Source organism: Sus scrofa, chromosome 10 (genome assembly GCF_000003025.6).
Source record: "Sus scrofa isolate TJ Tabasco breed Duroc chromosome 10, Sscrofa11.1, whole genome shotgun sequence".
Taxonomy (NCBI): domain Eukaryota; kingdom Metazoa; phylum Chordata; class Mammalia; order Artiodactyla; family Suidae; genus Sus; species Sus scrofa.
Window position 1 is genome coordinate 10,855,845 of NC_010452.4, and position 18,843 is coordinate 10,874,687.

General features: G+C 45.1%; 1 protein-coding gene and 1 long non-coding RNA gene across 3 annotated transcripts in view; one reads left to right on the top strand and one right to left on the bottom strand.

The window, feature by feature from the left end:
* Positions 1-18,843, top strand: part of LOC110255634 — a 78,309-nt gene that overhangs the window by 55,638 nt on the left and 3,828 nt on the right. The gene's annotated exons all lie outside the window — the stretch shown is intronic.
* Positions 10,602-18,843, bottom strand: part of DUSP10 (dual specificity phosphatase 10) — a 39,407-nt gene continuing 31,165 nt past the window's right edge. For both annotated transcript variants that reach the window (XM_003130510.5, XM_013980028.2), the window contains exons 3-4: positions 15,331-15,702; positions 10,602-11,847 (exon numbers count right to left, since the gene is read on the bottom strand). In XM_003130510.5, the coding sequence (XP_003130558.1) occupies positions 11,582-11,847; positions 15,331-15,702 (638 nt within the window). In that variant the 3' untranslated portion in view covers positions 10,602-11,581. The remainder of the gene's footprint in view (positions 11,848-15,330; positions 15,703-18,843) is intronic.

Genomic DNA, 18,843 nt, shown 5'->3' on the forward strand with positions numbered 1-18,843 from the left:
CAACTATTTTTTCAAATGTTTATTAGTCTAGTTGATTTACAGTGTTGTGCCAATTTCAGCTGTACAAGTGACCCAGTCATACCTATACCTACATTTCCTTTCTTATATTATCTTCCATCATGGTCTATCCCAAGAGACTAGATATAGTTTCCTGTGCTAGACAGTAGGACCTCATTGCTTTTCCATTCTAAATGTAATAGTTTGCCTCGGCCAACCGCAAACTCCTCATCCATCCCACTTCCTCCCCCTCCCCCTTGGCAACCACAGATCTATTCCCTAGAGATGACAATGGGTCCTGGAGTTTTGTTTGTTGAGTCCTTTTAAATGACTGATTCAATTTCATTACTGGTAATTACTCTGTTCATAATTTGTGTTTCTTCCTGGTTCAGTCTTGGAAGAGTGTATATTTCTAAGACCTTGTCTATTTCTTGTAAAGTTGGTTTGGTGGTGCTAAACCCTTTTAGCTTTGCTTGTTTGTAAAACTTTTGATCTCTCCATCAAACCTCAACAAGAACCTCACTAGGTAGGGTATTCTTGGTTGTAGGTGTCCCCCTTTCTCCACTTTAATTATATTGTGTCACTACCTTTTAACCTTCAATTGAAAAATCAGCTGATGGTTGTATGTGTTTCCTTGAATTATATTTTTTGTTTTTCCCTTGCTGCTAATATCCTTTCTTTATCTTTACTTTTGTCATTTTAATTACAATGTGTCTCAGTGTGTTCCTCTTCGGGTTAATTCTGTGTGAGACTCTCCGTACCTCCTGGACTTTGATGGCTGTTTCTTTTCCCAGGTTAGGTAAGTTTTCAGCTATTATGTCTTCAAATATGTTCTCTGCCCTGTTCTCTCTTCTGGGATCCCCCTATAGTGTGAATATTTGTGTTCTTGATATAATTCTAGAGGTCTCTCAAACTGTCCTCATTTCTGTTCAGTGTTACAGATTTCCACTACTCTGTCTTCTAGCTTGCTGATCCATTCTTCTATATCATTTAGTCTATTGTTGAGTCTTTCTAGCTATTTTTAAATTTACGTTATTGTATTCTTCATCTCTGATTTTTTTCTAGTGCTCTGTTAAAAACTTCTGATTCCTTACTCTGCGTGTCCCTTCTCTCTGAGGGTTTTTGACCCACTTTACACCCACTACCCTGAACTCTGTCTTGTGTAGACTGACTGTCTCCACTTCACTTAGTTCTTCTTCTGGGGTTTTATTTTGTTCTTTGGCTGGAACATGTTCCTCTGTTGCCTCATTTTGCCTAAGTTCCTGTTTTTATTTTTGCACATCTGATAGGTTAGTTACATGTCTCAACCGTGGACTAGTAGCATTTTGTGGAAGACTTGCTGTGCTTCCAGCAGCATACTTCCCTCCTGTCACCTGAGCAGTGGGCTCTAGGGCTTCTCCCCAGGAGGGCTGTATAGCTATTTCTGTCATGGTGGCTGACTGTGATAGGCTTGGTTGGCCCCCCACTCTTTTTGGTGGCCAGAAAACCCTGGCTTGGTGCAGAAACTTCTGCCTGCTGATTGATGGGACCAGGTCACAAAGCATCTGACTGCAGAAGCCCAGGGAGTCCTGGGGCTTATTCCAGCTCATTTGTGGGCAGAGTCAGGCTTCTGAAGGCTCCAGGGCTGTTGCACATTCACTTGTGGGTGAAGCCAAGTCCTGAGGTTAATGCAAGACTACTGTCAGGCAGAGCTGTTTCCCAGACATTAGCTGCGGAGCCCAGGAATCTCAGAGCTAATGTCACATCACTTGGTGAGGGAGGTGTAAAGGGGTGGGGTGGGGGGTGCTGGTTTTTGACATAGTTATATGCAATGTCAGGGTTATCCTGAAGCTTGTGTTTCTGCTAATGGGCAAGGCCAGGGCCCAGTGAACTCAGGGCAGGATCTGGCCTGCTGTTGGGCAGGTTGGTTAAGCTGGCCATGGGATTGTGGTTTTCTTGTGTCTGGTGTCTGCCCCCTGGTGGGTGAGGCTGGTCCAGAGGCTAGAGAAGACTTTCTGGAGGGCAGGATGGAGGGGTCCAAGGGATCCTGGAGCTGGTGCCTGTGCACTGGTAGGTGGGTGGAGCTGGGTCCTCAGCCCTTTGGTGGCAAGACCTTAGATCTAAGGTTTTTTCTTTGTTTGCTTGCTTGTTTTTTACTATACAAGAGGAATCCTTAAGAATAGAATATAGTGTTTTAAAATATAGTGGCTAAGTTTCTAGGATATTTCAGTTGCTATTTGTCCTAAAGAGAAAATATACTTCTCCACTAAGATGAAAACAGTGGTAAGAAAAAATAAAAAGTTGACCTAAGTGCTTACTTCCTCTTTTGAACTTCAGATTTATTCACTCATAAAATGATTCAGAGGGAAATAATTACAATTTAAACATGCCTTAAAGAGATTGTATAATCAGATATGTTTGTACAGGGCTCAGTAGCCTCCCGATAATGATTTCAACTTTATTGTGACACCAAAGACAACTGGCTTTTAGGGAAATCTCTTCAAGGTAAAGGATAATTTGCTATGTCTGGTCCTCCCTACTACTAAAAAAGAGGCACAGTGTCTAACAGGCCTCATTGGATTTTGGAGCAAACATATACCTCATTGGATGTGTTAGTCCCATCTATTTACCAAGCAACATGAAAAGCTATTAGTTTAAGCAGGATCCTGTTGTGTTGTGATTTACAATAAGAAATGTGTGTTTGGTCTTTGTTCTCACTTCTGACACCCAGCCCCTAAATCCCTTGGAATTTCCCGCGGATGAGAGTGAGAAAGGTGTGTTTTATTATGTTAATAACTTTTGGAAACCACCTAAGGATGGGGGTTGTTTGTCAGGAAAATCAACCAGTGTAATTAAATGGTTGGAACTTTCAGCCCTACCATGGACCTCTGGAGAGGGGAAAGAGGCTGGAGATTGGGGTCCCTAGCTCATCACCAAAGGTTTAGTCAATTATGCCTACATGTTGAAACCTCTATAAAAACCCGAAAGGACATGATTTGAAGAGATTCTGGGCTGGTGAACACGTGGAGATTTGGGGACAAAGATGTGCTCTGAGCAAGCATGGAAGCTCTGTGCCCTTTCCCCACATCTTGCCCTATGTATTTCTTTCATCTGGCTAAGTTCCTGGGGTATTTAATAATCTTTTATCTTTATATTAAAAAATAGGAATAATCTTTTATAATAAATTGATAACCTAGTAGGTAAAATGTTCCTCTGAGTCCTTATGCACCACTCCAGCAAATTAGTCAAGCCCAAGGAGGGGAACATTGAATTCATGATCTGTAGCTGCTCCATCAGCAACACAGGTTTAATCTGGAGTTGAGGTTGGTATCTTGAGTGGGTGGAGGGAAGTTCTATAGGACCAAGCCCTTAACCTGGGACATGGTGCTGTCTCTAGGTAGACAGTGTCAGAATTGACTTGACTTGTAGAACACCCAGCTGGTGTCCAATAATTGCTTGATGTGTGGGGGAAAACACCACACATCAGAATTGAGTGCTGAAAATTAGCTGCAGAACAAGAGAAATTTCTACAAGAGTTCAAATCTGTCATAAAGCTGCTCTGACATCTAAATCCAGTATAGTCCATGGCACTAGAATGGTCTGTATTAGACAAAGATCCTATATGAAGCCATTTACCCAATAGATGAATCACAGAGCAGACATTTAGGATTTGGAAACAAAACAATGACAGATTCTTCAGAAAAACTTTTTTTTTCCCTAAATAGCAATTTGGAAGCTTAATAATGGATCATCAAGTTGTAATGAAATCTGAATTGTTCATGAAAAACTGCATGTAGTTGACCTACCAAGCCTCTGAGTTGGGCATGAATAATATTATTTCATTTTCAAGTGGAACTGGAATATGTGAAATCAGATACAAATAAGTTAACTATACAAGTGACCCAAATGCTCATGGTCTCTAATCCTGCTGCAAGACTTCCTTGAACTTGAACGTATGGCTTTGTGGGAAGTTCCCTATGATCAGTGGACTGAAAGAAAAATAGTTGACCTTGATTATGGAGCTTTGCATGATCAGCTGTACCATTCTAAAATAAATGGCTACATCACTGCAGCTCCACAAGGATGATAGCGGTGTAGGAAATATTTTCCAGTGGGCAGAACTTCCAGCAGTACACCTGGTTATTCATGTTGTCTGAGAGATAGCTAAAGATATAAATCTCCATGACTTCATGGGCGGCAGGTCTCTCATGGTTTAGATGCCTGATCAGGGACTTAGAAGAAAAAATGATTGGAAAATTGGTGACAGTAAAGCCTAGGGGAAAGGAAAATGATTAGAACTGCTTGAAGGGCACAGAATGGACCACACGAATGTTCAACAAACTTGGCTGCAGCATAGAAGGATCTTAGTAATGCTGAAGAATCCACATTCTGTGAATCTCTGTCTAGTCTCTTTCTATAGTCACTCCGGCCCTTGAACCATGGTCTCATGAACAAAATAGCCACAGTGGCAGAGGTGGAGGTTATGCCTGGGCTCAGCAACATGAACTACCGGTCACCACGGCTAATCTGGCTACAGCCACCACTGAGCATCCAGCCCACCTGGACCAGAGATTAACACCAAGGCCCTGGAATAGAATGTTTCCTGGGTATTCACCAGCCATTGGATGGCAGGTTAATTATGTTGGATCTCTTCTATTGTGGAAGAGCCAGTATTGCATCGTCACTCCGTAGAAATGGACTCTTCACTTGGATTTTCTTCCCTTGTTTGTAATGCTTTTGCTAAAATTAGTATCAGCGGACTTACAGACTTCTTATGTCTTATTCACCATCATGGTATTCCACAATGCTTTGCTTCTGCCCGAGGAACTTATTTTGCAGCAAATGAAGTGTAGAAACAGGCTCACACTCATGGAATTTACTAGACTTACCGTGTTATCCATCAATCTGAAACAAGTAGTTATTTGGACAGTTCAGTTACTGAGCTAGATGAATGGAAACTTTTTAGGGCTAAGGTAATATCCTGCAAGCTACATCAAAGTCTCTACATGGTCAACTAAATATATCGCTGTTTCTCCTTATCCCAGGTTCCCAGATCCAGAAATCAAGAGCTAGAAATGAAAACACTCCTCACTGTTTCCAGGTGTTCTACTTGCAAAATTTGTTCTACGTACTCTACAGTTTGGGGTTCTGCTGGTCTAGAAGGCTTAGTTCCCCGGGGATGGACACTTCAGCTAGGTAATCCAGCAATGGCCCCATTAAATGGGAAGTTGACACTTTCTGCTGTCTACTTTGGGCTCCTCACACTAAAGAAACAACAGGCAAAGAACAGGATTACGGTATTGTTGGGGTGACGTGACTACCATGGGGAAGCTGGGTTACAACAGGACGATGGGTGTAGGAAGAACTATGTCTAAACATAGGGCACCTTTTAGACTCTCATGGCCCATAACAAAGGGACCCAATGCAGACAGAACTTCCAAAGGCTCAGCTTCTTCAAAAATGAAGATTTAGGCCACCCTAAGAGGCAAGGCACCACCACCAGTGGAGATGCTTGCTGAGGACAGTGGGTACAGCAAAAGCAGGAACTTATCAACATCAACTAGGACCGCATGATCATTTGTAGAAATTAGGAAAGCAAGATTTATAAACATTCTGACTTCGAATACGTTTTGCTACATATTAACGGATTCTTTTTTCTCCTCGATCTGCCATCTAGTATAAGAAGTGGTCAAGGTGGTTATTCTTTGCAGTAATTTCCTTGGGCTGCCGTAACAAAATTCCAAAAACTAGACTTAAAACAAAATAGAAGGGGGAAAAAAGGGAGGAGTTCCCTTCATAGCTCAGCGGTCAATGAACCCGACTAGGATCCACGAGGATGCGGGTTCAATCCCTGGCCTTGCTCAGTGCGTTAAGGATCCGGCGTTGCCACAAGCTGTGGTGTAGGTCGCCTGTGTGGCTCCCATCCCACGTTGCTGTGGCTGTGACATAGGCCAGCAGCTGCAGCTCTGATTCGACCCCTAACCTGGAACCGCCACATGCCGCGGGTGTAGCCCTAAAAGGAAAGAAAGAAAAAAAAACATAGAGGGAGTTCTTGTTGTGGCTCAGCAGAAATGAACCTGATTAGTATCCAAGAGGATGCAGGTTTGACCCCTGGCCTTGCTCGGTGGCTTGACAATTGAGCATTGCTGTGGCTGTGGCGTAGGTCACAGACATGGCTCGGATCCCGTGTTGCTGTGGCTCTGGTGTAGGCTGGCAGCTGTAGCTCCAGTTCAACCCCTAGCTTAGGAACTTCTATATGCCGCACCTGCGGCCTTCAAAAAGCAAAAAGCAAAAAAGAAGTTTATTCTGTTATGGTCTGCAGGCCAGAGGCCCAAAATCAAGGTGTCCTCAGGGTTCATTCTTTCAGAGGCTCTGAAAGAGAATCTGATTCTCCTCTCTCCTTGCTTGGGGTGACACTCACAGTCTTTGGTGTCCCCCGGCTCTTAGATGAATCACTCCAACTTCCACCTCCCTGGTTGCACGGCGTTGGTTTCTCTGTACGTGTCCAAATTTTGCTCTTTATAAAACAGATCAGTCCAGTTATACCCGTACTTGTCTTAGCTCCCATCCGAATCCAATATGACCTTTTAAAAACTCGGTTACATCGGCAACCATGCTGTTTCCAAAGGATCTCATTTACAAGGTCTGGGGTTTAAACTTGAGAAACATCTTTTTGGCAAACACAATTCAATCTATAACATCCTTGTATCTCAGTATTTAAATGAAAGATATCAAAGGGAGAGCAGCTCGCACGTAAAAGGGGAAGAAATAACACCCACAAATGGATAAAGTAACACGTGAGCTTATACGCTCTTATTTGGAGAGAAGATTGGTATCTTTTCAATTGTGGGAGTGATAGTGGTATCTTCTAGGCGGAAAACATCATTTTCTTTTTTTTTTTTTTGTAGCTTCTTTTTTAAATTTAAATTTTATTTTATATTGGAGTATGATTGATTTACAATGCTGTGTGAGTTTCAGGTATACAGGAAAGTAATTCAGTTATACATATAACTATTCTTTTTCAGATTCTTTTCCCATATTATTATAGAATATTGAGTAGAGTCTCCTGTGCTCTACAGTAGGACCTTGTTGATTATTGATTTTATAACAGTAGTATGTATATGTTAATGCCAACTCCTAATTTATCCTACCCACCATCCCCTGTGGTAGCCATAAATTGTTTTTTTAAGTCTGTGAGTCTGTTTATGTTTTGTAAATAAGTTTATTTGTATCAAGTTTTAAAGCAGGTTCTACATATAAGTGATATCATATGATATTTGTCTTTGTCTGATTTGCTTAGTGTTATAATCTCTAGGTCCAACTATGTGGGTTCGATCCCTGGCCTCGCTCAGTGGGTTAGAGGATCCAGGATTGCAGCAGGCTGCGGCATAGGTTGCAAATGCAGCTCGGATCTGGGGTTGCTGTGACAGTGCTGTAGGCTGGCAACTGCAGCTCTGATTTGACCCCTAGCCTGGGAACTTCCATATGCCACAGAAGAGGCCCTAAAAAGACAAACAAAAACAAAACAAAAAACACACTTTGTGTTTTGGGCCTGAGAGTCAGATGCTACAAGCTGCCTACAGAATAACCTTGAAATCAATCTTCTAGCGACATTCTTCTGGATTTATAATGCAGAGATTTTCCTGGGAGAAGTGTGTGTGTGGGGGTGATTGGCAGGTGCACTTGCCTGGCACATCTGGACAGTGGCTCTGGGGGGTGGCCCAGGGGCAGCGGAGGGTCTCTGCAGTGACTCCGTGAGCCAAAGCTCCTCCCCACACTGTTTCTGCCTCCCGCGCGCCAGCCATTCAGAGTTTCTGGAGCCTCCCCATCTGGCTGCTCTCAGGGCTTCTTTTCCTGTTGAAAGCGTATCCAGGCTCACCCATCTCGCTGGTTTCCCGTGTGTGTTGGGGAGGAGCGGGGTGTGGCAATACCAGAGCCCAGTGTGGCTCACGCGTCCTCTCTCTTCCAAGTTGAAGTGTTTCTTTTCCAGAGAAGAGAGTGGCCAGGTGACGCTCTGTGGGAACCGCCTGACTCACAGCTTATAGCACCTGAGAGCTTAGTCCTTGGTCACTGCCTCTGCGTGTGCGCGCGTGTGCACGCATGCACGCTTCAGTTAACACCTGTAAAACGGGGATGATAACGGTGTTGAACCTGAACTCATTTACTGAGAATAACAGTAGTTGTCTGTACAGTAGCTTGAAACCTGTGCCTTGAAAAGGGGCTGGTCCGGATAGTCGTGTCTTTCCTCACTTCCCCTCAGTGTGTGGTTGTTGGTTTGTGTTTCTTCTCTTGATTCTCCCCTTGTCACACCCCCCATCTGCTTCTCTGACCCACACCCGCCTCCCAGGTCTCTCTCCAAAAGTTACCGGCCCAAGATCTTCCACGAAATGCGCACTCTGTCTTGGTTAATACCCACTGGTTGGAAGTGTATTAACTGTGGAAATAAATGATTATTGAGGAGCGGAAGCTGCTGTTCAGTTTAGTGGAAAGGGATAATGCTCCTTATCTTTTAAAAAAATTAGATGTTTACGGATGCACTCTTTCAAAGAGGTAAGTGCATCCAGCACGAAATGACTCTTGCTGGACTCAGAATGCTACGCGCCTGAGTCGGCCCGAGATCTCCTTCTCAGGAAGACAACACTGAATTTGGCAGCTCGGCCCCAAAGTTCCCAGGTACCAAGTGAGGCCCAGATGCTGTACCTGAGCAGGACCCTACGGTGCCTTCATGGGACAGACCCCTCCCCCGTATCCTCTGCTTTAGCTCCTCTCTGAGCTGCCTAAATAGTAGAATCTGATGCCCGTGTCCAGAGTTGTTGGACAGATGCTAAAACCCCCACCAAATGGAAGAAATGAACTATTAGATGGTCATAACCACAAACCCCAGACCTGCTGGCGCATCAGGACGGACAGTGTTAACCCCAAGACACTGACGCAATCAGAGGGTCATGTGCGAGCTGATCACATACCCCGGAGTGCCCCTCTCTCAGCCGGATGTCAGTGCTTTGCGGAAACCCACCAGGGAGGAGGGTATTTGGAGCACCAGCTGCCCCGGACTCCTTGCTCGGCGGCGTGTGCAATGCACACTATGCTTTTCTCAACCGCAGCCCAGCGTCGGTAGGAGCCCCCTTACTGCCCAAGTGTGAGACGACCCAGGTTTGCTTTGGTAACTAAAGCCAGGGAGTCTTGTTTCTAGAGCAATGGCTTGGTTACTCCGTATTACTTTCATGAAGTGGTTAACATTCCTCGTGAAGAAACAGAGGCTAAGGAACTCAAAACAGATGAGCAAACTCGACCTGAATCTCTCTCAGCATTCTCGGTATGCTGGTTGGCAGGATTCCTATCTGCCCCAGGACAGTCTTGTTCTCAAAATCAAAAAGTTCAACAAACATAAATTATGTCCATGCAGCGAAGGAGAGAAACCATAACGATCCCTTGCTTTGTTTTGTTCAAAGAAAAAGGGAAAAGAGAAAGAAAGGGAATCAAACAAATGATGAGAACGTTAACGCTGTGACTCAGAATAAAGAAAAATACCTAGTACCTATGTCATTATGTATTTTAAACAGCTAATTGCATATCAACCCCATTCCTTACATATCTTCCAGCACCAAGAAAATTACTTGTCTGAGGAGTACAAAGCGCCATAAGAGAGATTTACTTTTCCCCGTATTAACGCTTTGTAGTAAATCCAAGTAATTCAAAACAGCTCTCAGTTAATTCCTAATAAAGTGCCCCCACTTCTAATAAAAGAAAACATGAAATTGCTTTAGTAGAAAAGCTAGTTTCTAAAACAATACATATCAACAATATTTCGTGAACTTGTCCGCAAAGCTTCACCGGAATATTACGTGCCAGTGTAGACATGCAGAGTTAGAAAGCTAGATTCCTTCGACTCGCCTACTCACCCCAGGCAAATGTCTGTTTGCTGTGGAACCTCCCCTGGCCAGTTCCCTGCAGGCACCTATTCTCATAAAACCTAGGAACCATCTGAGTCATGCTCTCCCCCAGCTGCACCCTTTCTTCTCTGCGGACTGGGAACTGCGGATACTTGCTGCACATGAGCCGAGAGTGATGGGGAAATCGCATTTACGAAGCTGAATTCGGCGTGCTGGCAAAACCAGAAGGAAAGAGCCCTATGCTGCAGTGCACACCGCTTGGGTAACGTCACCAAAGATGCAAGCAAGCTAGTGACAATGAGGGGGGAGGGCGTGGCAAGACACCTAAATAGCAGGTTGTCACAAGTATACATCCAATAGCCACTGAGGAGATCACAGAATTCTAACCAATCTGGCAGTAACCTGATCACCAAGGCTCAAAGGCTGGTGTAGAACCTTCTCAAGCCTTTAAGGCGATTACCGGAGGCTTCGCCTTTGCAAGAGGAATCACGTGGCAGAAGTGGGTGGTGGAGCTGTCACAGCAGCAGGGATCACGACTGGACAGACAGAGCTCTTTCTAATGTCCTCGCTCATTCTCTCCTCTTCCCACTGAAGCCAGAGACCATTTCCCCTCCCTCGTTTCTCTGTCCCTGCATCAAAACGTGTGTTTATTTCCACTTATGTTACATGTACAAGTTACAAGAGGTAAAGGATGCTTCAGCCTAAGTTGAGGAAAAAAGACACATCTCCAAATGAGTTTCATTTATATAATGAAAATAAATTTTTACACAATCAACAGAAACACACCAAGTTTTTTTTGCGAAAAATATTTTTAAATAAATTTTTCTTTTTTTTTTTTTTACATTCTGATATACATATGTAACAAGGTTTATGGCACGGTAACCAGAATTAAATCAGAGGGGAAAAAAATCAAAGGAAAAAGGTGGGAAAGAAAGTAATTGGTTTTGTTTAACTCATTTCTATCTCCAAGCTGGCAATTTTGCACTATTTATCTATTGTTCAGCTGCCAACTCTAACTCATTTGCACACTCAAAACACCATATTATTGCACAAGAAGCCAGTGAAGGCATATGCTATAATGGTCGGGTCCTTGCCATTTCCAAAAAAAAAAATCTCTTAAACCCAGAAAGGGTGAAAAGTAATCCAAAGTATGAAACACACAAAATCAACAGTATCCTTTGACACTTGAAAGAACATGAAGCGTTCTTAGACCACTTCAGCTGCCCTGGGCTTCTCTTTGCACCAGTGAGCACGACAGGGCTTGGTTTGGTTGGGTTCTTGCTTTCTGTAAGGACAGCCCAGGCGGATCCTGGACCTTCATGATTCAGCATCTTTTCTACTTACTTTTGGTTCTTTTTAATTGGCTTAAAGTGTAGCATCTTCGGTCTATGAACCTGCACAGACTAGTTAATTGTAAACTCTACAAATCGCTTAAAAGGAAAAGGGGAAGAAACAAGTTTTATGACATTTTTATTGTTGGCTTAAAAAAATTACTTCTTCAGCCTCCCTGCTCTGTCGGTTCGCAGGAAGTAAATCTCAATGGCGTCAAAAGTTAAATTCTTCTCACACGGGTTAAAAATAACAAGTTTTTAGATGAGTTTGTTTCCATTCACAAACTTTACCCCCAGCTAAAAAAAGAAAAAAAGAAAAGAAAGCATCCATCCTCTCCGTCTCCTAGCGGAGAACTGTCATCCTGTCCAGCCAGACAATTGTCACACAACCGTCTCCACGCCCATCAGCTTTGGTGTCAGGATCCGCGGTGTCACGCCGTTGTTTAGGTCTTCTTCAAACTCCAGCAACTGCCCCATGAAGTTCAGGTTCGGGGAAATAATTGGCCGTTTGCCTTTGACAAATTTATAAGCATCAGTCATGGTCATCCGCGTGTGTTTCATCAAGTAAGCGATGACGATGGTGGCCGAGCGGGACACCCCCGCCTGGCAGTGGATGAGAAGCCCCTTCCCACACTGGTGAGCTTCCTCTGGAATGAAGGAGAGGAACAGGTGAAGGGGAGAAGAGAGATGGAGGGAGAGAGGTTAGCTTTTATCCAGACTGGACAATGCCACTTCTGCAGAGAGAACACGTTAAAATGGCTTTGGAAGGCAGAATAGGTCACTAGTTAACTGTGTGTGTTTATGTCACTACCTTCAGAACTGGCTGAAAGCAACAGTAGCATGAACAAGAAGCTACATTTCTGCGTCTAAAGAAAAAACTAGGTCAAGGAGTCATTTACAGTCGACTTCCTAGGTGATGGTGGCCAGCTGAGGACGGAGCCATGGCACAGTCAGCTTCAGGATGAAGCAAGCTCCTGCTTAGGAATCCCCTCTGATTAAGGATGTTGGTTCCCACAGCCATGCGGTGAGACTCATCAAAGCCAGTGTTATTAACAATGTCATTCCCACCCGTAAGAGAAAAAAGAAACATTTCTTTGTTTGTGCTATAGGATGGCTGATTATAGGAACTGAGATTAAATGGATGAGTTTGTCTGGTGAAACCCTAAAGGAGGTTAAAGGAACAAAACTCAACTGGAAAGTTACTATGTTCAGCTTCTCACCGGAAAGCCCTACTGTTGCAAAGTTAAAGGCGTATAGTCCTCAGGCATAAGGCGTCATCTCCATCTGAGCCATCCAACCCCCTCTGCATCCAGGCATGCTCTTCCAACACGGCAATGATGCAGAAGACGGAGGAGTTCCAATGATGGCTCAGAATCCAGAGCAATTGCATATGGCAACACTCTAAAGGTTTTCAGCTATTTTAAAATCCTAGGGGAACAGCTTGTGGGCACTGCCTGAATGGATTGTTGATGACATGTCTAAACTAGAAGGCAGCCTTGAAAAAAGTAGCCCTGAGATGAAGACTAGGGAAGCAGAAGGAATAGGAGAGCCAGGTTCTAACATAAACTCCTACTCCTGGCTACCCACCAGGAGACCAACGAAAGAGACATGGTGCAAATTTTCATCTTAAAAATCCAAAGATTTAGCTTCCTTCTAGATAACAGTATTTTAGGAAAGTATCTCTCGTTTTTGATTTCTTCTCTTCAGCACACAGTATTTAGCTGCCTTCATCCCAAGACTGGAAAGCCGGGTGGCAAAGAGCCCCCAAGTGCTGCCTTTGGCCGTGGTTCCACCTTGCGTAAGTCCTGTAACTGCTGAGAGCCTCAATCTTCCCTTCTGATTAATGGGACCAACACCAACTAAGCAGGCTCAGAACCAAAGAAATAGCACCACCCCATTCAAGGATAAAGAAACTGGCAGAGGTAAACCTTAAACCTAGACTCCGCTTAGTTTACAGTGGACTCTGTGAATATTATTGTGTTATAAAACAGGCTCTGTTTTCCTTCAAGCGAGTATAGTATTTCAGTTGATCTAATGATATAACAAAGAAAATAAAAACGGTGCCTATGCAGGGGGCGATGTTGAATTGCTTTTCAGGCTAAATGCTATTTATTTTCTGTTTTGTTTCTTTAAAGAAAAAAAAAAAAAAAAAAAAAAAAAAACAGGTGAGCCTGAATAATCTATAAGGAATGTGGGTGCTTTGACTGAAATCCTCTTAGAACAAGCATATCCTATGCTACTCACTACACGGAAAACCATTTCCTAACTTCCCCCAACTGGAATTAAGTCAGATAAAATTACAGGCACGACATCATATATCAACCAGGAAGTTCCTCTTCTGCTTGGTGACAAACTTTTCTTCCCCAAGGCTCAAGGTTTGATTCAGACACCAGCAGTAAAGAATTTCAAGCATCTTTGCAGCCACAAGCTCTGCCTGTTGGGAACTAATAAGAGCCTTATAAACACTGCCTCAATGCATTATAAAAAGGCTCCTGAGTTTGAAGTTGAGAGTGCCAGGCTCTGGTCCCTTCTGGGACACTAAGATTCCTACAACCTTGGAGAAGTCACCTTACTTTTCTGAGCTCAGTGACCACTCGGAAGTTCCTCCCAGGAGTTCCCACTGTGGCGCAATGGGATCAGCGGCACCTGGGGAACACTGGGTCTCAGGTTCGCTCCCTGGCCCGGCACAGTGGGTTGCCGCAACTGCGGCTCAGACCTGATCCCTGGCCCAGGAACTCCATATGCTGTGGGGTGCCACAGATGGAAAAAAAAAGAAAGAAAGAAAAGAAATTCCTCCCAGACTGACCATCCCACGGTCCTGTATTAAAGCCACAATTCACAGGGATACGCAGGCAAGGTGACCACAGCTGCCAAATCTCTGGCAAATCCAGCCTCCCTGCTGGCCGTTAAATCCAAGGTTTTTGTTGTTGTTTAGACAAAGAGACACCAAACACGCCTGCCTTCTTCCCGAGAGAGAGGCCAGTGACAACCTGCTGCAATATTTAGGAAAAGCACTGGGTCATCCCTTTGTGGGAAGAAAGGTTGGAGTTGCTTGAAAAAACAAACAATTGTTAACTACCCGCTGGGTGCCAGGTGCTCACCGAGTGATACTTTGAGCCTTGTGATAGTTTGCAGCTAGAGAAGCAGCAAACGTTAAAGTTTAAGGTTAGGGCCAGCCTGGCCATTCTTCCTTCTGGAGATTAAAGCCTGCTGATGCTAGAATTTTCTCTCCTTGGGAACTACACGATTTGGTCTTTCCCGCTTGGGCGAGTCTGGGGTAGACTACGGAAGTCTCATACCAGTTCATTAACAGGTGACCTCGTGCCCTTTTGCCACCCAACGATGATCTGAGACAAAGCAAACAGCAGGGAAAACCACCCCCAGCGGCCCTCCCCTCCTCTCTCTGCTCTGCCCTGAGGAGAGACAGGGTCCTGGTCACCACGGCCCAGGTGTCTGAAACAGGTCCTTCCTCAGAAACGCTGCCCGCGCCGCCACCTCCTGTAAAGAGGCGGTATCAGTGGCAAATGAGTTTACCTCACAGTAAGGGAGACGTGGGTGACTTTGGAAGGGGCATCGTACTCCAACAGCCCGCCCCGTATCCCCCCCCACCCCCCGCGATGAAATTTGCGGATGCTCGAGTCCCTCATGTGAACATGGCAAAGGACCCTCAGAACTCAGCATCGGCGAGTCGCACCTGCGATGGGCAGAAGCCGCGGATACCGAGGAGGGCCGACGCTTGTAGGGCCTGCACGGTGCCCGGAGTTCCCGTGCACCTGCCCTGACCGCCAGTTTCTTACTCTCTGCCAGTTCTTGGGCGCTGCGATTAAAGGACGGTCAGTGCTGTGACCCCTGCGGCTTTCTCACCGAGAGCCCCGGGAGGAGGAGGGTTTCTCGTTGAGCGGCCCTCCGCCCAGTGGGAACCGGTCTTTTTTGACCATCCCGTGGGCTCCAGGAGCCTCCAGGAGCTACGACTTAGGAGGCTACTTTGGCCGCACCAGGTGGCAGAGCCCCCAAACGCCTCGGGCAGCGTTGATGGCCACCCAGGCGTAAACCTCGGACCTGAGAGCAAAGCCAAGGCTGGAGGGAGAAAGGGAGGCGGAAGATGCGACCTCCCCGTGGGAGATAGTTACCAATGAACTCAAAGGCCTCTTCGAAGTACTGCCGCAGGTTCTGCTTGTTGCTGTCGGTGGCCGGCAGCCGCTTGTAGTTGAAGAGGCCTTTCTCGTAGTGGTAGAGGGGCAGGTGGGTGGTGACGTTGATGACGTAGCCGATGTTCAGCCGCTGCATCATGTCCAGGTCCTGAGCATCCTGCTCGTTGCCGAGGAACAGGAAGGGCAGGATGGGCGTCAGCTCGGCGTTCTCGATGTCGGGGGTGCTGGGCGCGGGCTGAGGTAGCGGGTTCGAGGCCGCGGACGCGCCGCCCCCCACCTCCCGGCACTCCTGGAGCTGGAGGGAGTTGTCGCAGAGGTTTTCATGGTTCTGCTTAAAACTGCTAAGTCCACCTGCGGCCGAAACACAGAAAGTGAGAAGGACTAACCCTCAGAACTTGAGAACGGCCAGAAAACGCCGTTTTCCCCAGCCGTTTTCCCCATAGGAATGAGTGGGTGTGGCGGCTTATTCCTTTTTTTCTTTCTTTTAATGAAACTGAAACAAAAATGCAAGTCGATTTGGAGTTCCAAGACAAAGGCAGAGGTTATCACGGAAAACAATGCCTTGAAAATGCCCTGGGGCATTTTCCTGTGGCACAGCTGGTTAAGGAGGTCTGGTGCTGTCACTGCAGCAGCTTTGGGTCGCTGCTCTGGAGCGGGTTCAGTCGCTGGCAGGGGAACGGATTGGGAAAAAGAAACACACACACACACACACACAGAAAAGAAAATGTGCTGGTCTCCCTGGGGCAAGAAGCCCTGAAAAGAGTTCCACAAAGCTTCAGGTGGTTTCATTAGCAGCAAATTCGATCTGCCCCCAAAAGCCATATGCTCAGTGGCCTCTACAGAATCTCACACTTTGGGAGCCCAGGAAGCCACAGGTGACTTCTTGGGGTAAGAATTTCTGCCAGTATCTGGGCAGTACAGGTGTGTGTCTTGCACCCTTCATAAGCTCCCAAGGAGGCCAAGCTGGCTCCCAAGAGCAGAATGGTTACCCCGGAAGAAGCAGGATTACCTTGGCTATGAGCAGTTGCACCCTACCTGCGTCTGTGACCTGGATAAGCTGCTTTCTCTCTGTGTGCCTCAATTTCCCCACCTGGAACATGAGGGCAATGGCATATACCTCTTAGTGTGACTGGTAGTCTGGAATGGCTGCAGACACATATACCGTATGCCAGGGAGTTCCTGCTGTGGCGCAGCAGAAACGTATCTGGCTAGTATTGATGAGGATGCAGGTTCAATCCCTGGCCTCACTCAGTGGGTTAAAGGATCTGGTGTTGCCATGAGCTGTGGGGTAAGTGACAGATGCGGCTCAGATCTGGTGGTGCTGTGGCTGTGGTGTAACCCGCTGGCAGCAGCTCTGATTCGACCTCTAGCCTGGGACCGTCCATATGCCGAGGGTGCAGCCCTAAAAAGAAAAAAAAAGTATGCCAACCTCCCCCTCATCTGATGTAGTGTCTGTTCTGGGAAGGTATCTTAAGTCATCTGACCAAAGATACTCAACTAGATGCATAAAGATGCTCACTTTAGCAGTACCTGTTTTCTAAAAGGGCCAAGTTAAACACAAACAAACAAACAAAAAACCCCATTTCTTTAAAGGGAAGCGTTGTCTTCTTCACCCAATGTAATTATTATGTAGCCATTAAAAGTTGTGAAGGGAGTATGAGGGCAAAGAAAATGTTTCTGTTTAATATTAAATTAAAAAATTAAAAAATTCACCATACGTGTGATCAAAACATGTTTTGTTTGAAGATCAAAACAAAAAACACTTGTTTAACACTTGTTTAAAGTAGGAAATTTATGGATCATAGTTTATTGTTTGAACTTTTATCTTTAATATTTGTTGGATACACTTGTGAGTAAAAACAAAGGATTATTGCAAAGGGTAAGTTGTACAATATACATGTAAGGGTTATGAAATCTGAGTCAACGTTATCCTCTACCAAATGGGCTCTCATTCTTATCAACTAAGTCCACTGGGGCCTTCCCTCTGAACGGAGGGGGAAGTTGGAGATCTCTTAGAAAAGCCACCAAAACCGAGTATTTACCCACCTTGATAAATGCCTTACTTCTGTCTTGATAGTTTCAGGAGATAAGGGAGGAAACAGAGAATGTGAACGGAAGATGGTTGTATGGAAATAAACACGGGAAGTCTATCTGTCCACTAGGTTCTGAACCTGACATCTGTCCTTCTCCATTTCAAGTCTCCCCTTTGGCAACCACAGCAGGAAGCTCTCTAGGCAGTAACCCAGACCCAGTCTCAGGGCTGTTCACAGCCGCTGTACATGAGTCCTGTCACCTGGGCAAGTCCTGTTTTCATTAAGATCTGGCCATGACTCAAAATCATTCGCAGGGGTTAATGTTATGATCATCGGTACGTGTCAAAATCTTCACTTTTTGAAAAGAAAAACAGGAGCTATGATCGTTATAAGTGATTTCTAGAATTAAACTCTATGCTTACCTATTCAGCTTATTCTGCTATGAAATCATGAAAAATATATTTGAGGTCATTTTATTTATTTTTTTTTTATTTTTTTTTGTCTTTTCTAGGGCTGCACCCTCGGCATATGGAGGTTCCCAGGCTAGGGGTCCAATCGGAGCTGTAGCCGCCAGCCTACACCACAGCCACAGCCACAGCAACTCGGGATCTGAGCCGCGTCTGCAACCTACACCACAGCTCACGGCAACGCCAGATCCTTAACCCACTGAGCAATGCCAGGAATCAAACCCGCAACCTCATGGTTCCTAGTCGGATTCGTTAACCACTGAGCCACGACGGGAACTCCTAAAGAGATCATTTTCCAAGTAGATAGAGGAAACGGAAACACCAGAAAAACTTCATTAGTTAAAACCTAAATGAAAATTTGAAATTATCCACCACCACCATCACAAGCTCCACAAGAGACTTAAAAGAGTTATTTTAAAATTGACTCCATGTGCCTTCATAAAATCCAAGTAAACAGTTCAGTTCCACACCAGTTCTGTGATGGGAACCTAATCCCCGCCTTTTTTTTTTTTTCTTAAGAAAAAGACAGTTGTTACACTTTTCCATATAAGATGAGAGAAAAGAACAACAAAACAAACTCAAAAGAAGTCTTTAAGGGGGCAGCCAGGGGTGGGCTGGTGGCGGGGGGGACTTCTCTCTGTTCTTATTTAGGGTCCTCAAGCTGTAATTTGTCTTAAAAGCAACTCGTTAAAAAAAAAAAAAAAAAAAAAAAAAAAAAAACAGGCCAGAAAACCACACACACAGAAAAAGCAGCATGCAGCTTTTTAAAATTCTGTCTCTACACCTCCTTTCCCAGTGACTTCAGCGAGAGGCTCCCCACCTGCCCAGTTGCCATAGCAGTTACACAAAGACATGCAATGACATCAGTTGGCATGATATCAGCTCTTTGAGTGCAAACAATACAAGAAGAACTACTTTGTTTAAGGCCTTTGGTGCAACTGTGTTCTGGGGAGCCAATGATGTAATCCTAACAGGTGGCGTGGGCCTTCCAT